Raw genomic sequence first — 17766 nt, forward strand, 5'->3', positions numbered from 1 at the left:
CACTAGGGTGTGCTCTTGGTTTATTTTCTCATCCTGATGGCTTCATTCAACGTGTAGTTCACTAAATGCAACTGGCCCCCCGGTCGAGTGTGGGTTCTGTACGTTTCTCCTGGGCTCGTCTGAACGCGCTAATGCGTGCTCATTGGGCATTGGCTTGTGAATCCACTCTGCTTAAACACATTGAAATCGGGGGAAGGGGGCATTTGCATTTCTACCAGTTCAGCAGTGTTGTAAAACAGGAAAAGAGGGATGCGCTCACAAGATGGGCTAAACAAACAATAAAGTACTTGCAAGTGCTCTGCCCGCATCTGCATTTCTAGACATGCTTTGTAATGGCTCTATAGGACGTGAGGCTGTGGCGGTCCAGAGATGTGACATTGTAAGGCTCTAAGTGACCCACCGTCAGGCGGAAACGTTGGCACTGTAATGGCCACCCCTCCGCGGACCTGTACAACTCATACTTACCTGGCAAGGGAGACACCGTGATCACCAAGGCGGTTCACCCAGGGCGAGGCTCAGCCATTGCACTGCGGCTGTGCTGACCCCTGCGAATTTCCCAAATGTGGAAATCTTGATTGCATAATTTCTGTTAGTGGGGGACTGCGTTCGCGCTCTCCCCTGATCTAGTATTCAATGACAAATGTGCCCTCCTCGCTCCAGGTGCCTCTCCCACCTGTCAGGTCTGTGCCCTTGTGTACCTCCTCTTCCTCTCCCTTTAAGCGTGTTCAAGCTCATCTTTAGGTCGCCGTCTGCCCCCAAATCATGCCCAGGTCTGTCATTGTTTCCCTCTTTGTTTCAGGCCGTATATGCCGGACTACTTAATACAACCTCTAACCCCAGAAAATGTGGACAGAGAAGACACCTTCTCAAGCTTGGTCAATTAGTCAAGCGGCACCAGTTAGCGGGGGGCAGCCTCTATTGGCCTGCAGTGTGCTACAGTCCACATTGAAACGGGGACCTAGGCTGGAGCTAGATAGCACAGTGACTTAGTAATGGAAATGCTTGACAGGGTTCAAAGATATCTCCTCCAAATGTGAGTGCTTTTTCACTGTGATTGCCTTATTTTGCTAAATAACAGCTTTCCCGTGTCATGCTCTTTTTTGATACTGATTCCCTTTATAAAGCGCCCCGGCGAGTGTTCTCTCGCTTACGGCCATACCAGCCTGAATACGCCCGATCTCGTCCGATCTCGGAAGCTAAGCAGGGTCGGGCCTGGTTAGTACTTGGATGGGAGACCGCCTGGGAATACCAGGTGCTGTAAGCTTTTTCCCCCACTAGGGTGTGCTCTTGGTTTATTTTCTCATCCTGATGGCTTCATTCAACGTGTAGTTCACTAAATGCAACTGGCCCCCCGGTCGAGTGTGGGTTCTGTACGTTTCTCCTGGGCTTGTCTGAACGCGCTAATGCGTGCTCATTGGGCATTGGCTTGTGAATCCACTCTGCTTAAACACATTGAAATCGGGGGAAGGGGGCATTTGCATTTCTACCAGTTCAGCAGTGTTGTATGACAGGAAAAGAGGGATGCGCTCACAAGATGGGCTAAACAAACAATAAAGTACTTGCAAGTGCTCTGCCCGCATCTGCATTTCTAGACATGCTTTGTAATGGCTCTATAGGACGTGAGGCTGTGGCGGTCCAGAGATGTGACATTGTAAGGCTCTAAGTGACCCACCGTCAGGCGGAAACGTTGGCACTGTAATGGCCACCCCTCCGCGGACCTGTACAACTCATACTTACCTGGCAAGGGAGACACCGTGATCACCAAGGCGGTTCACCCAGGGCGAGGCTCAGCCATTGCACTGCGGCTGTGCTGACCCCTGCGAATTTCCCAAATGTGGAAATCTCGATTGCATAATTTCTGTTAGTGGGGGACTGCGTTCGCGCTCTCCCCTGATCTAGTATTCAATGACAAATGTGCCCTCCTCGCTCCAGGTGCCTCTCCCACCTGTCAGGTCTGTGCCCTTGTGTACCTCCTCTTCCTCTCCCTTTAAGCGTGTTCAAGCTCATCTTTAGGTCGCCGTCTGCCCCCAAATCATGCCCAGGTCTGTCATTGTTTCCCTCTTTGTTTCAGGCCGTATATGCCGGACTACTTAATACAACCTCTAACCCCAGAAAATGTGGACAGAGAAGACACCTTCTCAAGCTTGGTCAATTAGTCAAGCGGCACCAGTTAGCGGGGGGCAGCCTCTATTGGCCTGCAGTGTGCTACAGTCCACATTGAAACGGGGACCTAGGCTGGAGCTAGATAGCACAGTGACTTAGTAATGGAAATGCTTGACAGGGTTCAAAGATATCTCCTCCAAATGTGAGTGCTTTTTCACTGTGATTGCCTTATTTTGCTAAATAACAGCTTTCCCGTGTCATGCTCTTTTTTGATACTGTTCCCTTTATAAAGCGCCCCGGCGAGTGTTCTCTCGCTTACGGCCATACCAGCCTGAATACGCCCGATCTCGTCCGATCTCGGAAGCTAAGCAGGGTCGGGCCTGGTTAGTACTTGGATGGGAGACCGCCTGGGAATACCAGGTGCTGTAAGCTTTTTCCCCCACTAGGGTGTGCTCTTGGTTTATTTTCTCATCCTGATGGCTTCATTCAACGTGTAGTTCACTAAATGCAACTGGCCCCCCGGTCGAGTGTGGGTTCTGTACGTTTCTCCTGGGCTTGTCTGAACGCGCTAATGCGTGCTCATTGGGCATTGGCTTGTGAATCCACTCTGCTTAAACACATTGAAATCGGGGGAAGGGGGCATTTGCATTTCTACCAGTTCAGCAGTGTTGTATGACAGGAAAAGAGGGATGCGCTCACAAGATGGGCTAAACAAACAATAAAGTACTTGCAAGTGCTCTGCCCGCATCTGCATTTCTAGACATGCTTTGTAATGGCTCTATAGGACGTGAGGCTGTGGCGGTCCAGAGATGTGACATTGTAAGGCTCTAAGTGACCCACCGTCAGGCGGAAACGTTGGCACTGTAATGGCCACCCCTCCGCGGACCTGTACAACTCATACTTACCTGGCAAGGGAGACACCGTGATCACCAAGGCGGTTCACCCAGGGCGAGGCTCGGCCATTGCACTGCGGCTGTGCTGACCCCTGCGAATTTCCCAAATGTGGAAATCTCGATTGCATAATTTCTGTTAGTGGGGGACTGCGTTCGCGCTCTCCCCTGATCTAGTATTCAATGACAAATGTGCCCTCCTCGCTCCAGGTGCCTCTCCCACCTGTCAGGTCTGTGCCCTTGTGTACCTCCTCTTCCTCTCCCTTTAAGCGTGTTCAAGCTCATCTTTAGGTCGCCGTCTGCCCCCAAATCATGCCCAGGTCTGTCATTGTTTCCCTCTTTGTTTCAGGCCGTATATGCCGGACTACTTAATACAACCTCTAACCCCAGAAAATGTGGACAGAGAAGACACCTTCTCAAGCTTGGTCAATTAGTCAAGCGGCACCAGTTAGCGGGGGGCAGCCTCTATTGGCCTGCAGTGTGCTACAGTCCACATTGAAACTGGGGACCTAGGCTGGAGCTAGATAGCACAGTCACTTAGTAATGGAAATGCTTGACAGGGTTCAAAGATATCTCCTCCAAATGTGAGTGCTTTTTCACTGTGATTGCCTTATTTTGCTAAATAACAGCTTTCCCGTGTCATGCTCTTTTTTGATACTGATTCCCTTTATAAAGCGCCCCGGCGAGTGTTCTCCTCGCTTACGGCCATACCAGCCTGAATACGCCCGATCTCGTCCGATCTCGGAAGCTAAGCAGGGTCGGGCCTGGTTAGTACTTGGATGGGAGACCGCCTGGGAATACCAGGTGCTGTAAGCTTTTTCCCCCACTAGGGTGTGCTCTTGGTTTATTTTCTCATCCTGATGGCTTCATTCAACGTGTAGTTCACTAAATGCAACTGGCCCCCCGGTCGAGTGTGGGTTCTGTACGTTTCTCCTGGGCTCGTCTGAACGCGCTAATGCGTGCTCATTGGGCATTGGCTTGTGAATCCACTCTGCTTAAACACATTGAAATCGGGGGAAGGGGGCATTTGCATTTCTACCAGTTCAGCAGTGTTGTAAAACAGGAAAAGAGGGATGCGCTCACAAGATGGGCTAAACAAACAATAAAGTACTTGCAAGTGCTCTGCCCGCATCTGCATTTCTAGACATGCTTTGTAATGGCTCTATAGGACGTGAGGCTGTGGCGGTCCAGAGATGTGACATTGTAAGGCTCTAATGTGACCCACCGTCAGGCGGAAACGTTGGCACTGTAATGGCCACCCCTCCGCGGACCTGTACAACTCATACTTACCTGGCAAGGGAGACACCGTGATCACCAAGGCGGTTCACCCAGGGCGAGGCTCGGCCATTGCACTGCGGCTGTGCTGACCCCTGCGAATTTCCCAAATGTGGAAATCTCGATTGCATAATTTCTGTTAGTGGGGGACTGCGTTCGCGCTCTCCCCTGATCTAGTATTCAATGACAAATGTGCCCTCCTCGCTCCAGGTGCCTCTCCCACCTGTCAGGTCTGTGCCCTTGTGTACCTCCTCTTCCTCTCCCTTTAAGCGTGTTCAAGCTCATCTTTAGGTCGCCGTCTGCCCCCAAATCATGCCCAGGTCTGTCATTGTTTCCCTCTTTGTTTCAGGCCGTATATGCCGGACTACTTAATACAACCTCTAACCCCAGAAAATGTGGACAGAGAAGACACCTTCTCAAGCTTGGTCAATTAGTCAAGCGGCACCAGTTAGCGGGGGGCAGCCTCTATTGGCCTGCAGTGTGCTACAGTCCACATTGAAACGGGGACCTAGGCTGGAGCTAGATAGCACAGTGACTTAGTAATGGAAATGCTTGACAGGGTTCAAAGATATGTCCTCCAAATGTGAGTGCTTTTTCACTGTGATTGCCTTATTTTGCTAAATAACAGCTTTCCCGTGTCATGCTCTTTTTTGATACTGTTCCCTTTATAAAGCGCCCCGGCGAGTGTTCTCTCGCTTACGGCCATACCAGCCTGAATACGCCCGATCTCGTCCGATCTCGGAAGCTAAGCAGGGTCGGGCCTGGTTAGTACTTGGATGGGAGACCGCCTGGGAATACCAGGTGCTGTAAGCTTTTTCCCCCACTAGGGTGTGCTCTTGGTTTATTTTCTCATCCTGATGGCTTCATTCAACGTGTAGTTCACTAAATGCAACTGCCCCCCGGTCGAGTGTGGGTTCTGTACGTTTCTAATGCGTGCTCATTCTAAGATTCCTGGGATGAACATATAATTCCCATAGCTCCAGCCCTGCAATCCACAGGGTTGGGGCCCATACTGGAACAATTTTCGCTCCTCTGTCGATACCCACGTCCGGACTCTCACGTGTCTAGGAAAAGTTAAGGTTTTGTAAGCATTTACCATGCAAAACATATTTTCATTAGAAGTTTCAAATTGTTATTACATTTTCAAATTCACCTGCATGGTGGATGAGCTTATTAGGGACAGCCTCCCAAGTGTCTTCAGGTGGTGTACAAGTTCTAGCCAACTTGTGATACTGTGTGTTGGCCAGTAGCCACAGGCGTGGAACTATGCTGCCACACAATCATCCTCCTCCGGGATCTAAACTACAGAAAACATCATCACCTGAAAGCAATGTTTAGAAAAGTGGTTTAATAAAACAACAGCATAAGACACACACAGGCTAGCTAAGAACAATGTGGATCCACAAAGACACCTCAGTAACCTCAGGTTTAGCTAGTCTAGCAAAATTTACTGCCAAGAGTAACGTTATCCAAATTATGTGGATAACGTTACACAAAGAAACACGATTTAGTTAACATTAAGTATTCAACAATTTTCAGTCCAACGTCCAAAATAATCTTGATTTTCTTTTGTTTCAGGAGTTCATCAAATTGTACTAAAACAATGTCATAATCCACATGTTGTATTGTCCAATTCAGAAGATATAGCTTATACCTTACACACTTTGAACAAGAATTGTTCCTGTTCCTGAACAAATGAACCAAGTCACTTAACTATTAGAATAATTTTTTCACTGTACTACAGCATGGGATTCCCGGCTTTCAAAATGGAAATTGTCTTGCCTTACGTCCAATTCACATTCGCTATAGCGCCATCTACGGACACGGCAGTGTTTAAAAGGGGTACAATTGCATCTCTGCTGGAAGAAAATGGCAACACAAGCAGATACAGCAAATCACAGTGCAGGCCCTCTCTTCGGCAGCTAGCCGACGCAGTCGGGCTGCTGGTGGTAAGCCATCTGAGATGCAAATTAGCTTATGCAAATTGAGATAATGACAGAAGCAACAAAAGCTGGTGGCCTGCTGGATGAAGGACATTAAAGCCTCCTGCGGCCCGCCAGCAGCAAAACGCCGGTGGGCCGCCATCGATTGTTCACTGGGTAGGGGATTGCAATAAAAGAGGGACTGTCCATTTGACACAGCTCAGTGATAATACGTCATTCTGCCCACCCCTTCTTCATCAACACAGTTAGAAATATACTATACATAATATTGGAAACAAAGTTCCTTCTGCTGCTGAATTTTTCCACAGCCATGGAGCCAAAGCCATGTAATAAATGAACACAAATTATTTTAAAAGGGTACAATGGAAAACAGAGGGTCAATGTAAAACTACTACTGTTTCACTGTTCATATGAGAACAGTATGCTGCAATTTGTATAGTCATATTGAGTAGTTTGTATAGTGAAGTTTAGCTAGAATGACTTGTCATAACACAGGAACAGATTTGTTCAGTTTGCTGTCCAACAAAACTAGTCTACACTTTGAGTGGGTGATGAATCAGGACACACAAACTCATTAATCCTAAACCAGTGTGAATTCATACAATCCCTCTCTGAAGGTAATAATAAAGACCATTGGGAAAAATTTTGTTTTTGCCATTTGGTTGCAAATCTAGCCCTCGCTTCTTCCCATACGAGAGCATCTTCACCTGGCTGATGGAGGGCAGATTGTCCAGCAGCAAATGAAAGACAGTAAGGCGCCACCTGATGGAGGATTTGCTCCGGTTGCCTGCACATAGCAATGGCATTATTTAGCAGTCCCACATATGTTTGATAGTTTTCTGAGAGTAGCAATGCAAAATAGATGCACAATGTCTGGTCTAGAGCAAATAATAAAATACAGGAATTGCGTTTTTCCGCCCCCAAAATAACTACTCCAGTTCATTCTGTAGATCACCAAACCCCTTAAAGAAACTTGTCACTGGGGAAGGATAGGAATAAATATACATGTAATAGATGTTAACTCTACCATGCTGCTTGTATATCACTTTTGACTTCAACTACTGGGTGGGACATAGAGGTGGCTGAGAGAGCACATGTCCAATTAGGCAATTTTTTCTCCAAAGTGTGTTCCTATACATCCCCCTAAAGTATGAAAAGACGTGTTTAAGAAGCGATAGGAGGGACTTTCGATTATGTTCCAAAATTAATGGAAGGAAGTGTACAAGTGCAGTTTAGTTTGGAAAAGGGTGAATAATTGGGACACATTTAACACATTAATATTACTTAATATTATGCTGTCTATGATAAACTAGACACAATCCACAATTATGATGGTACCTCCACATCCTACCTATCCAAGTAATAGTTGGCTTAACTAATAGAGAATATCTAGGCCACTTGTATTAACTTATAGATTAAACTCTGATGAGATACATGTGAACATTACTTCCACTGGTGTCATCTGGGTCATCTGGACCTCCTAAACACACAGATAATAGAACTATATCTAGTTATCTAACTTGTCCAATGCATTTTCCTTACAAGGCACAAAACAATTTACTGTAGCTTTTTGCTGGTGTCTTCCTTGTTGTAAAGGTAGCTAGCTAGGCTAGCCAGTGGGCTGGTTGGCTACCTACTCACTATTAAAACTTTTCTTACTCGAAATGTAAAATGTTCATATATAAACAATTATTAGACAAATAGGTTGTTTAGTGATGGAGGGGCCTCATGACAACCTCTACGGGAATGGTGTTCCATCCTTCCAGTAGAGGTTCAGAGACTTGTAGAATCAATGCCAAGGTGCATTGAAGCTCTTCTGGCAGCTCGTGGCCCAACACAGACCTTACAGACCTTACCTCACATTGGACATGTTGGTTTTTCCTTAAATTTGTCAGGCTTCCGTATATGTTTACTAGTATTGGTTGTATTTTCTTCATCACCCCATAATCAAAGTACAAATCTTCAGAACATTTTCAGTTAATCAATTATTGTACTTTATTTCCCAATGTAAACAATAATTTGTTAAAATGTAAATTCAAACAATAACATTATTTAGCACCTCTTTTTAGACATTTGGCCTAACACATTTGGAACACATTCATTAACATTCATTCACCTAACCAAGGAGGTAAGGTGTGATGTCATAGCTGGGACACAAATGTCATAGCTAGACTCAGATCCTCCGTGAGCTCCTCTGGTAGTGAGGACACCGTTGAGGTTATATTGTGAGTCAGCTCCAATATCCTGTAGGGGAAAATATACACACAAATATGAGTAGTCCCAAAGAGCAGACTAAAATTGTCACAATACAGTTTTATCACATTAAATCACGAAATCAAACCTGGGTTTAGGTTCAAGATTAAATTGACCTGATAGTGAAACATCGTTAACTTCAAAGCCCTACTTTCATGCTGCTTTAGTATTGTGCTGGGGGAATGGGTTCTGTCGGTCCTGTCTTCAGTCCCAATTGTTTACATTGCATTAGTTGTTGTGATGGAGGACACAGGTCAGTCTGAATCACATGCTGAGGTATCGTTTTGGATCCAAGGATTGCTCTCTCTTTTATGTGGTGTCCTTTTGAACCATAGGAGGACACAAGCTCTCGGACCGCACCTCAGAACCCCCTGACGACTCACAGCTGCCCCTGTCCAAAGTCCACCTGGCCCGACGACTCACAGCTGCCCCTGTCCAAAGTCCACCTGGCCTAATGACTCACAGCTGCCCCTGTCCAAAGTCCACCTGGCCTAATGACTCACAGCTGCCCCTGTCCAAAGTCCACCTGGCCCGACGACTCACAGCTGCCCCTGTCCAAAGTCCACCTGGCCTAATGACTCACAGCTGCCCCTGTCCAAAGTCCACCTGGCCTAATGACTCACAGCTGCCCCTGTCCAAAGTCCACCTGGCCCGACGACTCACAGCTGCCCCTGTCCAAAGTCCACCTGGCCTAATGACTCACAGCTGCCCCTGTACAAAGTCCACCTGGCCCGACGACTCACAGCTGCCCCTGTTCAAAGTCCACCTGGCCCGACGACTCACAGCTGTCCCTGTCCAAACTCCACCTGGCCTAATGACTCACAGCTGTCCCTGTCCAAAGTCCACCTGGCCTAATGACTCACAGCTGCCCCTGTCCAAAGTCCACCTGGCCTAATGACTCACAGCTGTCCCTGTCCAAACTCCACCTGGCCTAATGACTCACAGCTGTCCCTGTCCAAAGTCCACCTGGCCCGACGACTCACAGCTGTCCCTGTCCAAACTCCACCTGGCCTAATGACTCACAGCTGCCCCTGTCCAAAGTCCACCTGGTTGTTGCAGATCTAGTTGCTGCCTGATAATTCCTGATGTCAATTCCCGAATTCCACTTGGTTTTACAGCAGATATGGATTCTGCCTAAAGACTCAGCCCAGCTGCATTTATTGACCTACTGGTCATCTGAACATGGAAAAACATGTATGTGGGCCCAAAGGTCATGCTCTCTTATAATCTTTAATCAGCACAGCTAGAAGAGGACGGGCCACCCCTCAGAGCCTGATTCCTCTCTAGGTTTCTTCCTTTTAGGGAGTTTTTTTATCTAGCTACTGTGCATCTACCCTGTTGTTGCTTGCTCTTTGAGGCTTCCGGCTTCAAAGCACTTTGTGACAACTGCTGATGTAAAAAGGGCTTTGTAAAATACATTTGACTGAAGCAAAAGTATAACACTGTATAAAGCTGTAGCTCCTATTAGATTTTGAAAGTTTGGTTTCATGTCACTCATAATATTGTATGAGTAGTTTGCTTTAAGGTGATTTGTTTTCTGTCAGTGTAGGTTTTTATTGTGAATGTTTTGATATTACATACATATATAATCCTTACCTTCCTTTAAATCATGACCTCTTTTTTTTTTATGGACTGATCGTGTGTTTCTGCCTTTAATGCTTTGTTTGTCATGATTACCTCTGCAATGTTTGTTTCTTTAAGGAGATGAAATGCAAAGTACAGCAGTGGGTCTGGTGAATGTAACTTTGATGCCTAATTGTAATGCACAGTATCATCTGGTGAATGAGGAGGGCATGGGCACACATGCATATATGTTTTGTTCAGTAATTTTTGTTCATGTAAAGACATTGGTCCACAAATTAGTCCATTATCTATGTTTTTCACATGACTGGGAATACAAATGTGTGTATGGAAAACTTCAGGGATCTTTTATTTTAGATTATCAAACAAGTGGACCAACACTGTACATGGTGCATTTATATTTTTTGTTGAATGTAGCTATACATTCAAAATTCTGATACTTCAAACCTGAGGTTTGTTCTATTTTACATAATCATTCGCTGGTTGTATGATATTAAATATATTAAACTTTGTGTCACCACCAGTGTTCTCACCAGCTGATGTATTGTGCTGGGAGCTGAGGCTCCTGTCTGGAGCCCTTATCTGTCACCAGAGACGTCTTCATCTGTTTGAAGTTGGCCTCAATCTCTTCCTTCAAGATCGACAGAGGCTCAATGCCTCGGAATGAGTTGAGCACTTGCTGCAAAACATGAATGTATAGTGAAACAGTGGGGGACTGCCAGGGCCTTAGAGTCAAAGATGACCGAAGGATGGATACAAATATATATTATTTGTTATATTCTCATTTTGAATCATTTAATCCCCGGTAATTGATTCAATCTTGTTACCATTTTAATTGATACATTTTCTTCGGATTGGGTTGGAAAGGGAGGGTTAATACCAACAAGAAAAGAATATCCAATCAATCAGACTTTTCTTTGGTGGTCTCTAGGCAGTTCAGCCAGCTAGAATTGGCTAGGATCTGGACAGAAGGCATTTGCCATTCTACTGTACTAGAATATAGAAGGGTGACAAAGCAAGATGTTTAATTGTGAAAGTATGATTTTATAATGTTTGATCTCATAAATGTGTAAGTATGTATGTACATTTTATTTTACCCAGATACATCATGTTCCTAGTTTACAAGAGACCATATACCACAGGTATAACATCACATCACTTTTTAGTGAACTATTTTTCTTTGGTTCAGTTCAGGACTACAATAAGGCATCTCTGGGGTTTGTGGTATATTGCCAATACGCCATGTGTTCAGGCACACCTAATCCATTGTGCATAACAGCTTTTTGCCATGGTATAATGGCCACATACCATAGCCCCTCATGCCTTATTGATTAAATATACACTGATCAGCCATAACATTATGATTACTGACAGGTGAATAACACGGATAATCTCGTTATCATTGCACCTGTCAATGGGTGGGATATATTAGGCAGCAACGGAACATTCAAGAGTAAGGATCTGAGTGACTTTAACAAGGGCCAATTGTGATGGCTAGACGACAGCCCTTTTGGGGTGTTCCTGGTACACAGTGGTCAGTACCTATCAAAAGTGGTCCAAGGAAGGAAAACCGGTGAACTGGTGACAGGGTCATGGGCGGAGATCTCATGATCTCCACGTGGGGAGCAAAAGCTGGCCCGTGTGGTCCGATCCAAAAGACAAGCTACTGTGTGGTCCGATCCAAAAGACCAGTCAAAGTGCCCATGCTGAACCCTGTCCACTGCCGAAAGCGCCTACAATGGGTATGTGAGCATCAGAACTGGACCACGGAGCAATGGAAGAAGGTGGCCTGGTCTGATTAATCACATATTCTTTAACTTCTCGTGGATGGCCGGGTGCGTGTGCGTCACTTACCTGGAAAACACATGGCACCAGGATGCACCAAGAAGGCAAGCCGATGGAGGCAGTGTGATGATTTGGCCAATGTTCTCCTGGAAAACCTTGTGGACGTAACTTTGATACGTACCACCTACCTGAGCATTGTTGCAGACCATGTGCACCCTTTCATGGCAACGGTATTCCCTGTTGGCATTGGCCTGTTTCAGCAGGATAATGCACCCTGCCACAAAGCAAAACTGGTTCAGAAATGGTTTGAGGAACACAACAACGAGTTCAAGGTGTTGACTTGGCCTCCAGATTTTCCAGATCTCAGTCCAATCAAGCATCTGTGGGATGTGCTGGACAAACAGGTCCGATCCATGGAGGCCCCCCTTGCAACTTACAGGACTTAATGGATCTGCTGCTAAAGTCTTGGTGCCAGATACCACAGCACACCTTTGGAGGTATTGTGGAGTCCATGCCTCAATGGGTCAGGGCTGTTTTGGTGGCAAAAGGGAGATCTACACAATATTAGGCAGGTTTGTCATAATGTTATGGCTGATCGGTGTATAATGACGCAATACAGAGTACCTTAGATATAGTACTTAGCCATGGTATATAACTATTTATAAACCAGTTGCTTTGAATCATGAATGCTGATTGGCTAATAGCCATGGTATAATAGCCATGGCCATTTAACTAAAACCCCTGAGGTGCTTTGATGCAATTATAAACCAGTTACCAACATAATTAGAACAGCAAAACGTAACTGCTCGTCATACCCTTGTTTCATGGCCAGTTTCATAAACCACAGTTTTCAGGTAAACAGCATTCAGGGTTTGAATCTACCGGTTTATAAATACATTAAATTAGACCATATTCACTTACATATATAACTGACAGCTGGTGAGCAATGTATTTATGGCTCCCGAGATGTTTCACATCCTCTTCCAGTTGCTGACTGAGTACTAGTAGCTGATTGAGTCTCCCAATGTGGCAGAAATAGTCTGCAAATGAGATGGATTATTAGTTTCAAGCAGTGTGTGAGGTGAAATGTTTACTGCTTTCAAACTGTTTATAATGTTACAACCAATAGATACTTATTTGTTGTTGCTGATTTTGGGTTCATCTTCTACCCACAATGTTCGTCATTGTTTTTTTAATCATATATTTGTATTTATTTTTCAAGTGCTGTCGAGAAGGAATCTGTAATAAGAATTTATAGGTGTGATTTGCCTCATGTATAGTGTACATCCTGACTTGACAACCGAAACACCCTGATACCGTATGTGTCTGAAGTGGGCAAATGATCCAGAAGAGACCTTGAAGCGAAGCGTATTTTCATGATCTCCCCTCGGCACAGCCAGAACAGAGCTGCCCAGCCAGGCCCCAGTCACTGGCTTTTGTCCAGGTTTGTTCCCGGGTTCCTGCCTGTCTAGGGGGGGGTTTCCTAACCAATGTAATTTCACATTTTATTGCTTCCTGTTTTGGGTCTCAGGCTGGGTTTCTGTGTTATGTGCTTTGCGACAACTGCGGATGTAAGAAGGGTTTAATTAAAATACAGTTTATGTCATTAGATTTTAAGGTAGTTTTTTGTTAACACACCCGGTTGAAATGAATTTAGTTTCAATGGAAGAATATAACAAATCTGATCAGGTCAACTACGGCTCGCTAACCACTGACCTGCAAAAGGAATGCTCAGTGGAGTGGGCTATTACATTTAAATGGAAATTAACTGAGCTAACTAATGAAAGATTAAGTCTGTATCGTAAACCACAAAGGCTGTCACAGGGCTACTCCTACCGTCCATTTGGGGTTTCTCCAGCATGTCCACTGGACTGCCCTGGATGAGGAACACCTCGACGCGAGGGTAGAGGGTTGACAGACCCACCATGTCCAGATAGTCCTGAGAAAACCACACATCTTTCACATCGTTGATAAGTCACATTCTAGTTTATGGGGGGGGGAAATGAGTAGATCAACAGTTGTCACAGTGTTGTATGTGAACGTGATACCTCCAGCTGTGGCGTAGGTTTTGGCAGGTGTTCTAAGCACTGGAGCATCTGTTCGATAATATCTGTCCCTGGATGAATACGATGGAACATCACAGGTCAAGTAAGCACTATGACGAGCTGCAGTGAACAGTTTTACTTTGTTCTTCCGGGTGAGGCATACCTTGCTCATGGAAAGTGTCTGACTCCTCGGGGCTGCAGTCCTGTCTTAGCTGCTCTTGGAACTGCAAGGAAACGTGAGTGAACATACTTTTCAAAATAGGATGTGCATGTCTATGCGGACTAAGTACATTGGCTTTGTAAAGTATTCAGACACCTTCACTTTCTCTTGCCAATGATCCACACACTATACCACACAATGACAAAGCGAAAACACACTTTTAGAAATGTGTGCCAATTTATTGAAAATAAACAAACTGAAATATCTCAGGCAAATAATTGTTCAGATGGCTTGTCATGACACATGGAGTTCACCTGTTGGCTAACTTATTTGATTGGACATAACTCTAGAAAGGCACAAAGCTGTCTATATAAGGGCATGAATGATAGAGTAAAAAAACAGCTATGAACTTTGTGCAGAACTCAAACATAGAACTGTGTGGCCAATGGCCACGCTAACAGAGCTTCAACCTATCCTGTAACCATCTCTGCAGCACTCAATAAAAATAAACAAAACAAGAAACGCTGCCTGGAATTTGCCAAAAAAGGCGCATGAAGGACAGAGAGCATGAGGAAAAAAGATTTCTGGTTTAATGAGAACTGGATCCAACTATTAAGCCTGAATCTAGTGGTGAATCTAGCAAAAACAAGGTGTCATCATCTGGCTAATACCATCCCTGCCAGCATCATGTTCTGGGGATGCTTCTCTGGGGCGGGGACTGGGAGACTGGTTGGGATTGAGGAAAGGATGAAATCCAGTGCAACAATGATCCGAAGCACACAGCCAAAACACTGGAGTGGCTATGGGACATGTCTGTATACTTATCTAAGGTTTTTGTTTTAAAATAAATTGGCACATAAATCTACAAGCACGTTTTCACTTTGTCATTATGGAACATTTCTGTTTAGATTGACGGCAATTTGTTTTGTCATCACTTATAAATTCAGTATATAACAGATAAGGTCTAGCATACAGGAATACTGAGATTATGATACCCCCCACAAAAGAGCAAAAACTGAGTATAATAATCAGTTTGAAAGGTGAATACATGATCTCTTGACAAAACATTGTGTATTATAGCCTTTATGATTTAAATGTTAAATTTAAACCCAGAAAACAAAAACTTGAACTTACTTGAATCAATACAAAAAACTCCCAAGATAAACATTGAAAAGTTAATCACAATAGACAGATATATTACAAGATTTAGAATTGATCAATCACTGTAGGAAGTTCTTTTACAAAATATCATTCTACCATTGTAATTAACTAGCATACAACCAAGGGCTTAGCTGAAGGGTGGAAATGTCCCTCAAATAATAGTAGCAAGTATATAGGTCACCTCAAATAAAAATAACTAATTTGCAAAAAATATAAAATGTGCCAAACCCCCCCTCCTTCCCCAATATCTTATCACACTCACGCCTAGATCCTGCTTGGCAAGATCACTGCCTGTCTTCAATTCAAAACACACAGTCATCATGATGGAAATCAAGATGGCTGAATCCATTATTGTGAATTCCACAACATTTTTGCTTTAGAATTTTTTTAATCACTCCACTACTTTTCCATGTGTAAAAAACATGGAGAAAATACAAAGGTAAAGGTAGATACTGGCCTACAAAAAGAACAACATGTGGAGAAAGTGAACGGGTCTGAATACAACACAAAGACAAAACATACCGTATTTATTTCAGCTACATACAGTACCTTGCAAAAGTACTTGAACCCTTGAAGAGGTATCTCATATTACTGAATTACAGATGGTACAATGACGTTTTGTTCTAAACCGTCATGTGAAAAAGTACACTCCCTGGAAATTTTAACATGTGAATGTTTTAGCTAAATTCAAAGCAATTTAACAAATTACACATGCTAAAATAATACTTTGAAACCATTTATTCAATTAAAATAAACAGAAATGCAATTTTGTTACGTGGGCAAAAGTTAGTAACCCCAAACATTTACCATTACATAAAATGACTAAATTTGGAATCAGGTGCAAATGATGAATAACATGGGAGGGTCCATCCTCCCCATAAATGTTCAAAACTTTGTCTGGTTTGGTTTTAACCATATGGATGTAGGGTAACATCATGCTAAGTTCAAAAGACCCATCAAAGCCATTTCCATGCAATTGGAAGTACATCATTCCACAAAAGATGCAATCTTTAAACAATCTTTAAACCGCCAGGGGAATATCAAGCTAACTATTTGCCTTTCTTGCCATAATCATTGCTGAAGTGCACGAGTCAACTGTGAGGAAGAGACGCCAAAAATTGGCCTACACAGATCAGGAAGGAAGCCATTGCTCCCAAAAAAGAATTTCACAACATGACTGGCATTTGCCAGACAACACCTGGGTAAAGACCAAAATTACTGGAACAATGTGCTCTGGTCTGAAGAGTAAAAAGGCGTGGTTGTTTGGATACTTTGCCAAAAATGATGTTTGGTGAAAATAAAACAATGATTTTGAACAGAAGAACCTCATTCCAACTCTGAAGCATGGAGCCAGTTGGCATCATAGTTTTGGGATGTGTGCTGCCTCAGGACTTGTCTGACCAACTTGTCACCATTGAGTCAACCATGAGTTCCATATTGCAGCCTACCAGAGAATTCTTGAGGAGAATTTCAGGCATCTGTGAATTTGTACTATTTGCAATGAGAAAATTGGTCATCGGTCGGAATATCTTTGCAAGGTGGGGTACATATTATATATGTATTCATTCACATTATAGAATAGAATGTTGGAGGAGATTGTTGACCAATACATGAAATCGACTTCAATCTAAGTCTAAATATGTTAGTGGCTTCTGGCGAAGGAGGGTATTTTCAGACGGAGGTGCATGACGTGTTACCTGCTGTACCTGTGCCCTGATGAGTAGGTCCAGTTGTCCACAGAGATACAGCATCTCTAGACCCACCTGCTCTGGGTTTAGGTGGACAGGCGTCAGGGGTCTCTTCACGTTCAGTTCAACTGACCACAAAAAAAAATCCATACTTAAGGGGCATTTTCAGATCGTTAACGTTTAGAATAGTACAAAAACAAATGTAATAATCAGGTGTTCCTATTCTAGCCTACACAAAGTAATCTGTGTGAAATGCAAACAAATCACGATTTGCTACCACGTGAATAACTAGCTAATAATAGTTTAATTAAACGAAGGAAATATACGGGTTATTTATAATAAACGTACCTTTCAATTTTTCGTGATAAATGCACGGCTGAGAGAGCGGTTCGGAGAAGCTAACTGCTGCCATATCTATATTAAGTCTCGCGGCCTGTTAGCAGCCTTTTATTCTATCAATCTGCTGAATCTTTATCATCGGAGCAAATAAAAACAAAAAATAACGAAAACGCGTGTTACTTCCAGTGTATCGATTTCGCTGCGGAAACCATTTTTCCTTGCCCCCATCACTGATCGGAATTATTTTTGTCAAACACATGGGTTGCATTCAAGATCACTGTGGTTGTATATCACCGGTTGGAGAGCAATTCATTGTTTCGATCTATGACAAAACATTCATCAAGGTAAAATAAACCTTAAGAAATTAAAACAAGGAAAAGCAAGCGAATCTTCACATGACTACACAGTATAAAGGGAACGCTTGCTATGATATGCGTCAGTATTACAGTAGATATGATGTCCACGCCCATTTTCGATTTAGCATCTTTCAAGTTTTGAACATACCCTTATTAAAGACCAGTCAGCTTTTTGGGTGATGTCATC

The 17766-nt window shown here is 43.9% G+C and overlaps 1 protein-coding gene and 8 non-coding genes across 10 annotated transcripts; 8 read left to right on the forward strand and 1 right to left on the reverse strand.

Moving 5' to 3' along the window:
* Positions 1-457: 457 nt before the first annotated feature.
* Positions 458-621, forward strand: LOC117593545. Its single transcript, XR_004574992.1, has one exon. It is a non-coding gene; the product is annotated as a U1 spliceosomal RNA (small nuclear RNA).
* A 524-nt stretch (positions 622-1145) lies between these two features.
* Positions 1146-1264, forward strand: LOC117593577. The gene has a single exon (XR_004575023.1). It is a non-coding gene; the product is annotated as a 5S ribosomal RNA (ribosomal RNA).
* A 465-nt stretch (positions 1265-1729) lies between these two features.
* LOC117593533 lies at positions 1730-1893 on the forward strand. The gene has a single exon (XR_004574979.1). It is a non-coding gene; the product is annotated as a U1 spliceosomal RNA (small nuclear RNA).
* A 523-nt stretch (positions 1894-2416) lies between these two features.
* LOC114832439 lies at positions 2417-2535 on the forward strand. The gene has a single exon (XR_003778299.1). It is a non-coding gene; the product is annotated as a 5S ribosomal RNA (ribosomal RNA).
* A 465-nt stretch (positions 2536-3000) lies between these two features.
* Positions 3001-3164, forward strand: LOC117593542. The gene has a single exon (XR_004574988.1). It is a non-coding gene; the product is annotated as a U1 spliceosomal RNA (small nuclear RNA).
* Positions 3165-3690: 526 nt separating this feature from the next.
* On the forward strand, positions 3691-3809 carry LOC114829826. Its single transcript, XR_003777674.1, has one exon. It is a non-coding gene; the product is annotated as a 5S ribosomal RNA (ribosomal RNA).
* A 466-nt stretch (positions 3810-4275) lies between these two features.
* LOC114829798 lies at positions 4276-4439 on the forward strand. The gene has a single exon (XR_004574989.1). It is a non-coding gene; the product is annotated as a U1 spliceosomal RNA (small nuclear RNA).
* A 523-nt stretch (positions 4440-4962) lies between these two features.
* LOC114829789 lies at positions 4963-5081 on the forward strand. The gene has a single exon (XR_003777644.1). It is a non-coding gene; the product is annotated as a 5S ribosomal RNA (ribosomal RNA).
* A 3111-nt stretch (positions 5082-8192) lies between these two features.
* Positions 8193-17691, reverse strand: si:ch211-218d20.15. Of its 2 annotated transcripts, none has more exons than XM_010889991.2 (8): positions 17233-17691; positions 16894-17012; positions 14039-14099; positions 13879-13946; positions 13667-13769; positions 12752-12870; positions 10579-10724; positions 8193-8455 (listed from the first exon to the last, which is right to left on the reverse strand). In XM_010889991.2, the coding sequence occupies exons 1-8, from the start codon at positions 17294-17296 to the stop codon at positions 8353-8355; spliced, it is 783 nt and encodes a 260-aa protein (XP_010888293.1). In that variant the 5' UTR covers positions 17297-17691; the 3' UTR covers positions 8193-8352. The 2 variants fall into 2 exon arrangements, with proteins under 2 accessions (XP_010888293.1, XP_019896552.1); XM_020040993.2 differs by having other exon boundaries at positions 16903-17012; positions 17233-17675.
* Between the last annotated feature and the right edge of the window lie 75 nt (positions 17692-17766).

The sequence above is a fragment of the Esox lucius genome, chromosome 20 (genome assembly GCF_011004845.1).
Source record: "Esox lucius isolate fEsoLuc1 chromosome 20, fEsoLuc1.pri, whole genome shotgun sequence".
Classification (NCBI taxonomy): domain Eukaryota; kingdom Metazoa; phylum Chordata; class Actinopteri; order Esociformes; family Esocidae; genus Esox; species Esox lucius.

What these genes read in the sequence shown, in the direction of transcription:
- si:ch211-218d20.15 (XM_010889991.2), bottom strand. Translation starts at nt 17,296, where the DNA reads ATGGCAGCAGTTAGCTTCTCCGAACCGCTCTCTCAGCCGTGCATTTAT. An exon ending in TTATCACGAAAAATTGAAAG is followed by an intron (nt 17,013 to 17,232) that starts GTACGTTTATTA and finishes TTTTGTGGTCAG; the next exon opens with TTGAACTGAACGTGAAGAGA. An exon ending in TCAGGGCACAGGTACAGCAG is followed by an intron (nt 14,100 to 16,893) that starts GTAACACGTCAT and finishes GTTTCCTTGCAG; the next exon opens with TTCCAAGAGCAGCTAAGACA.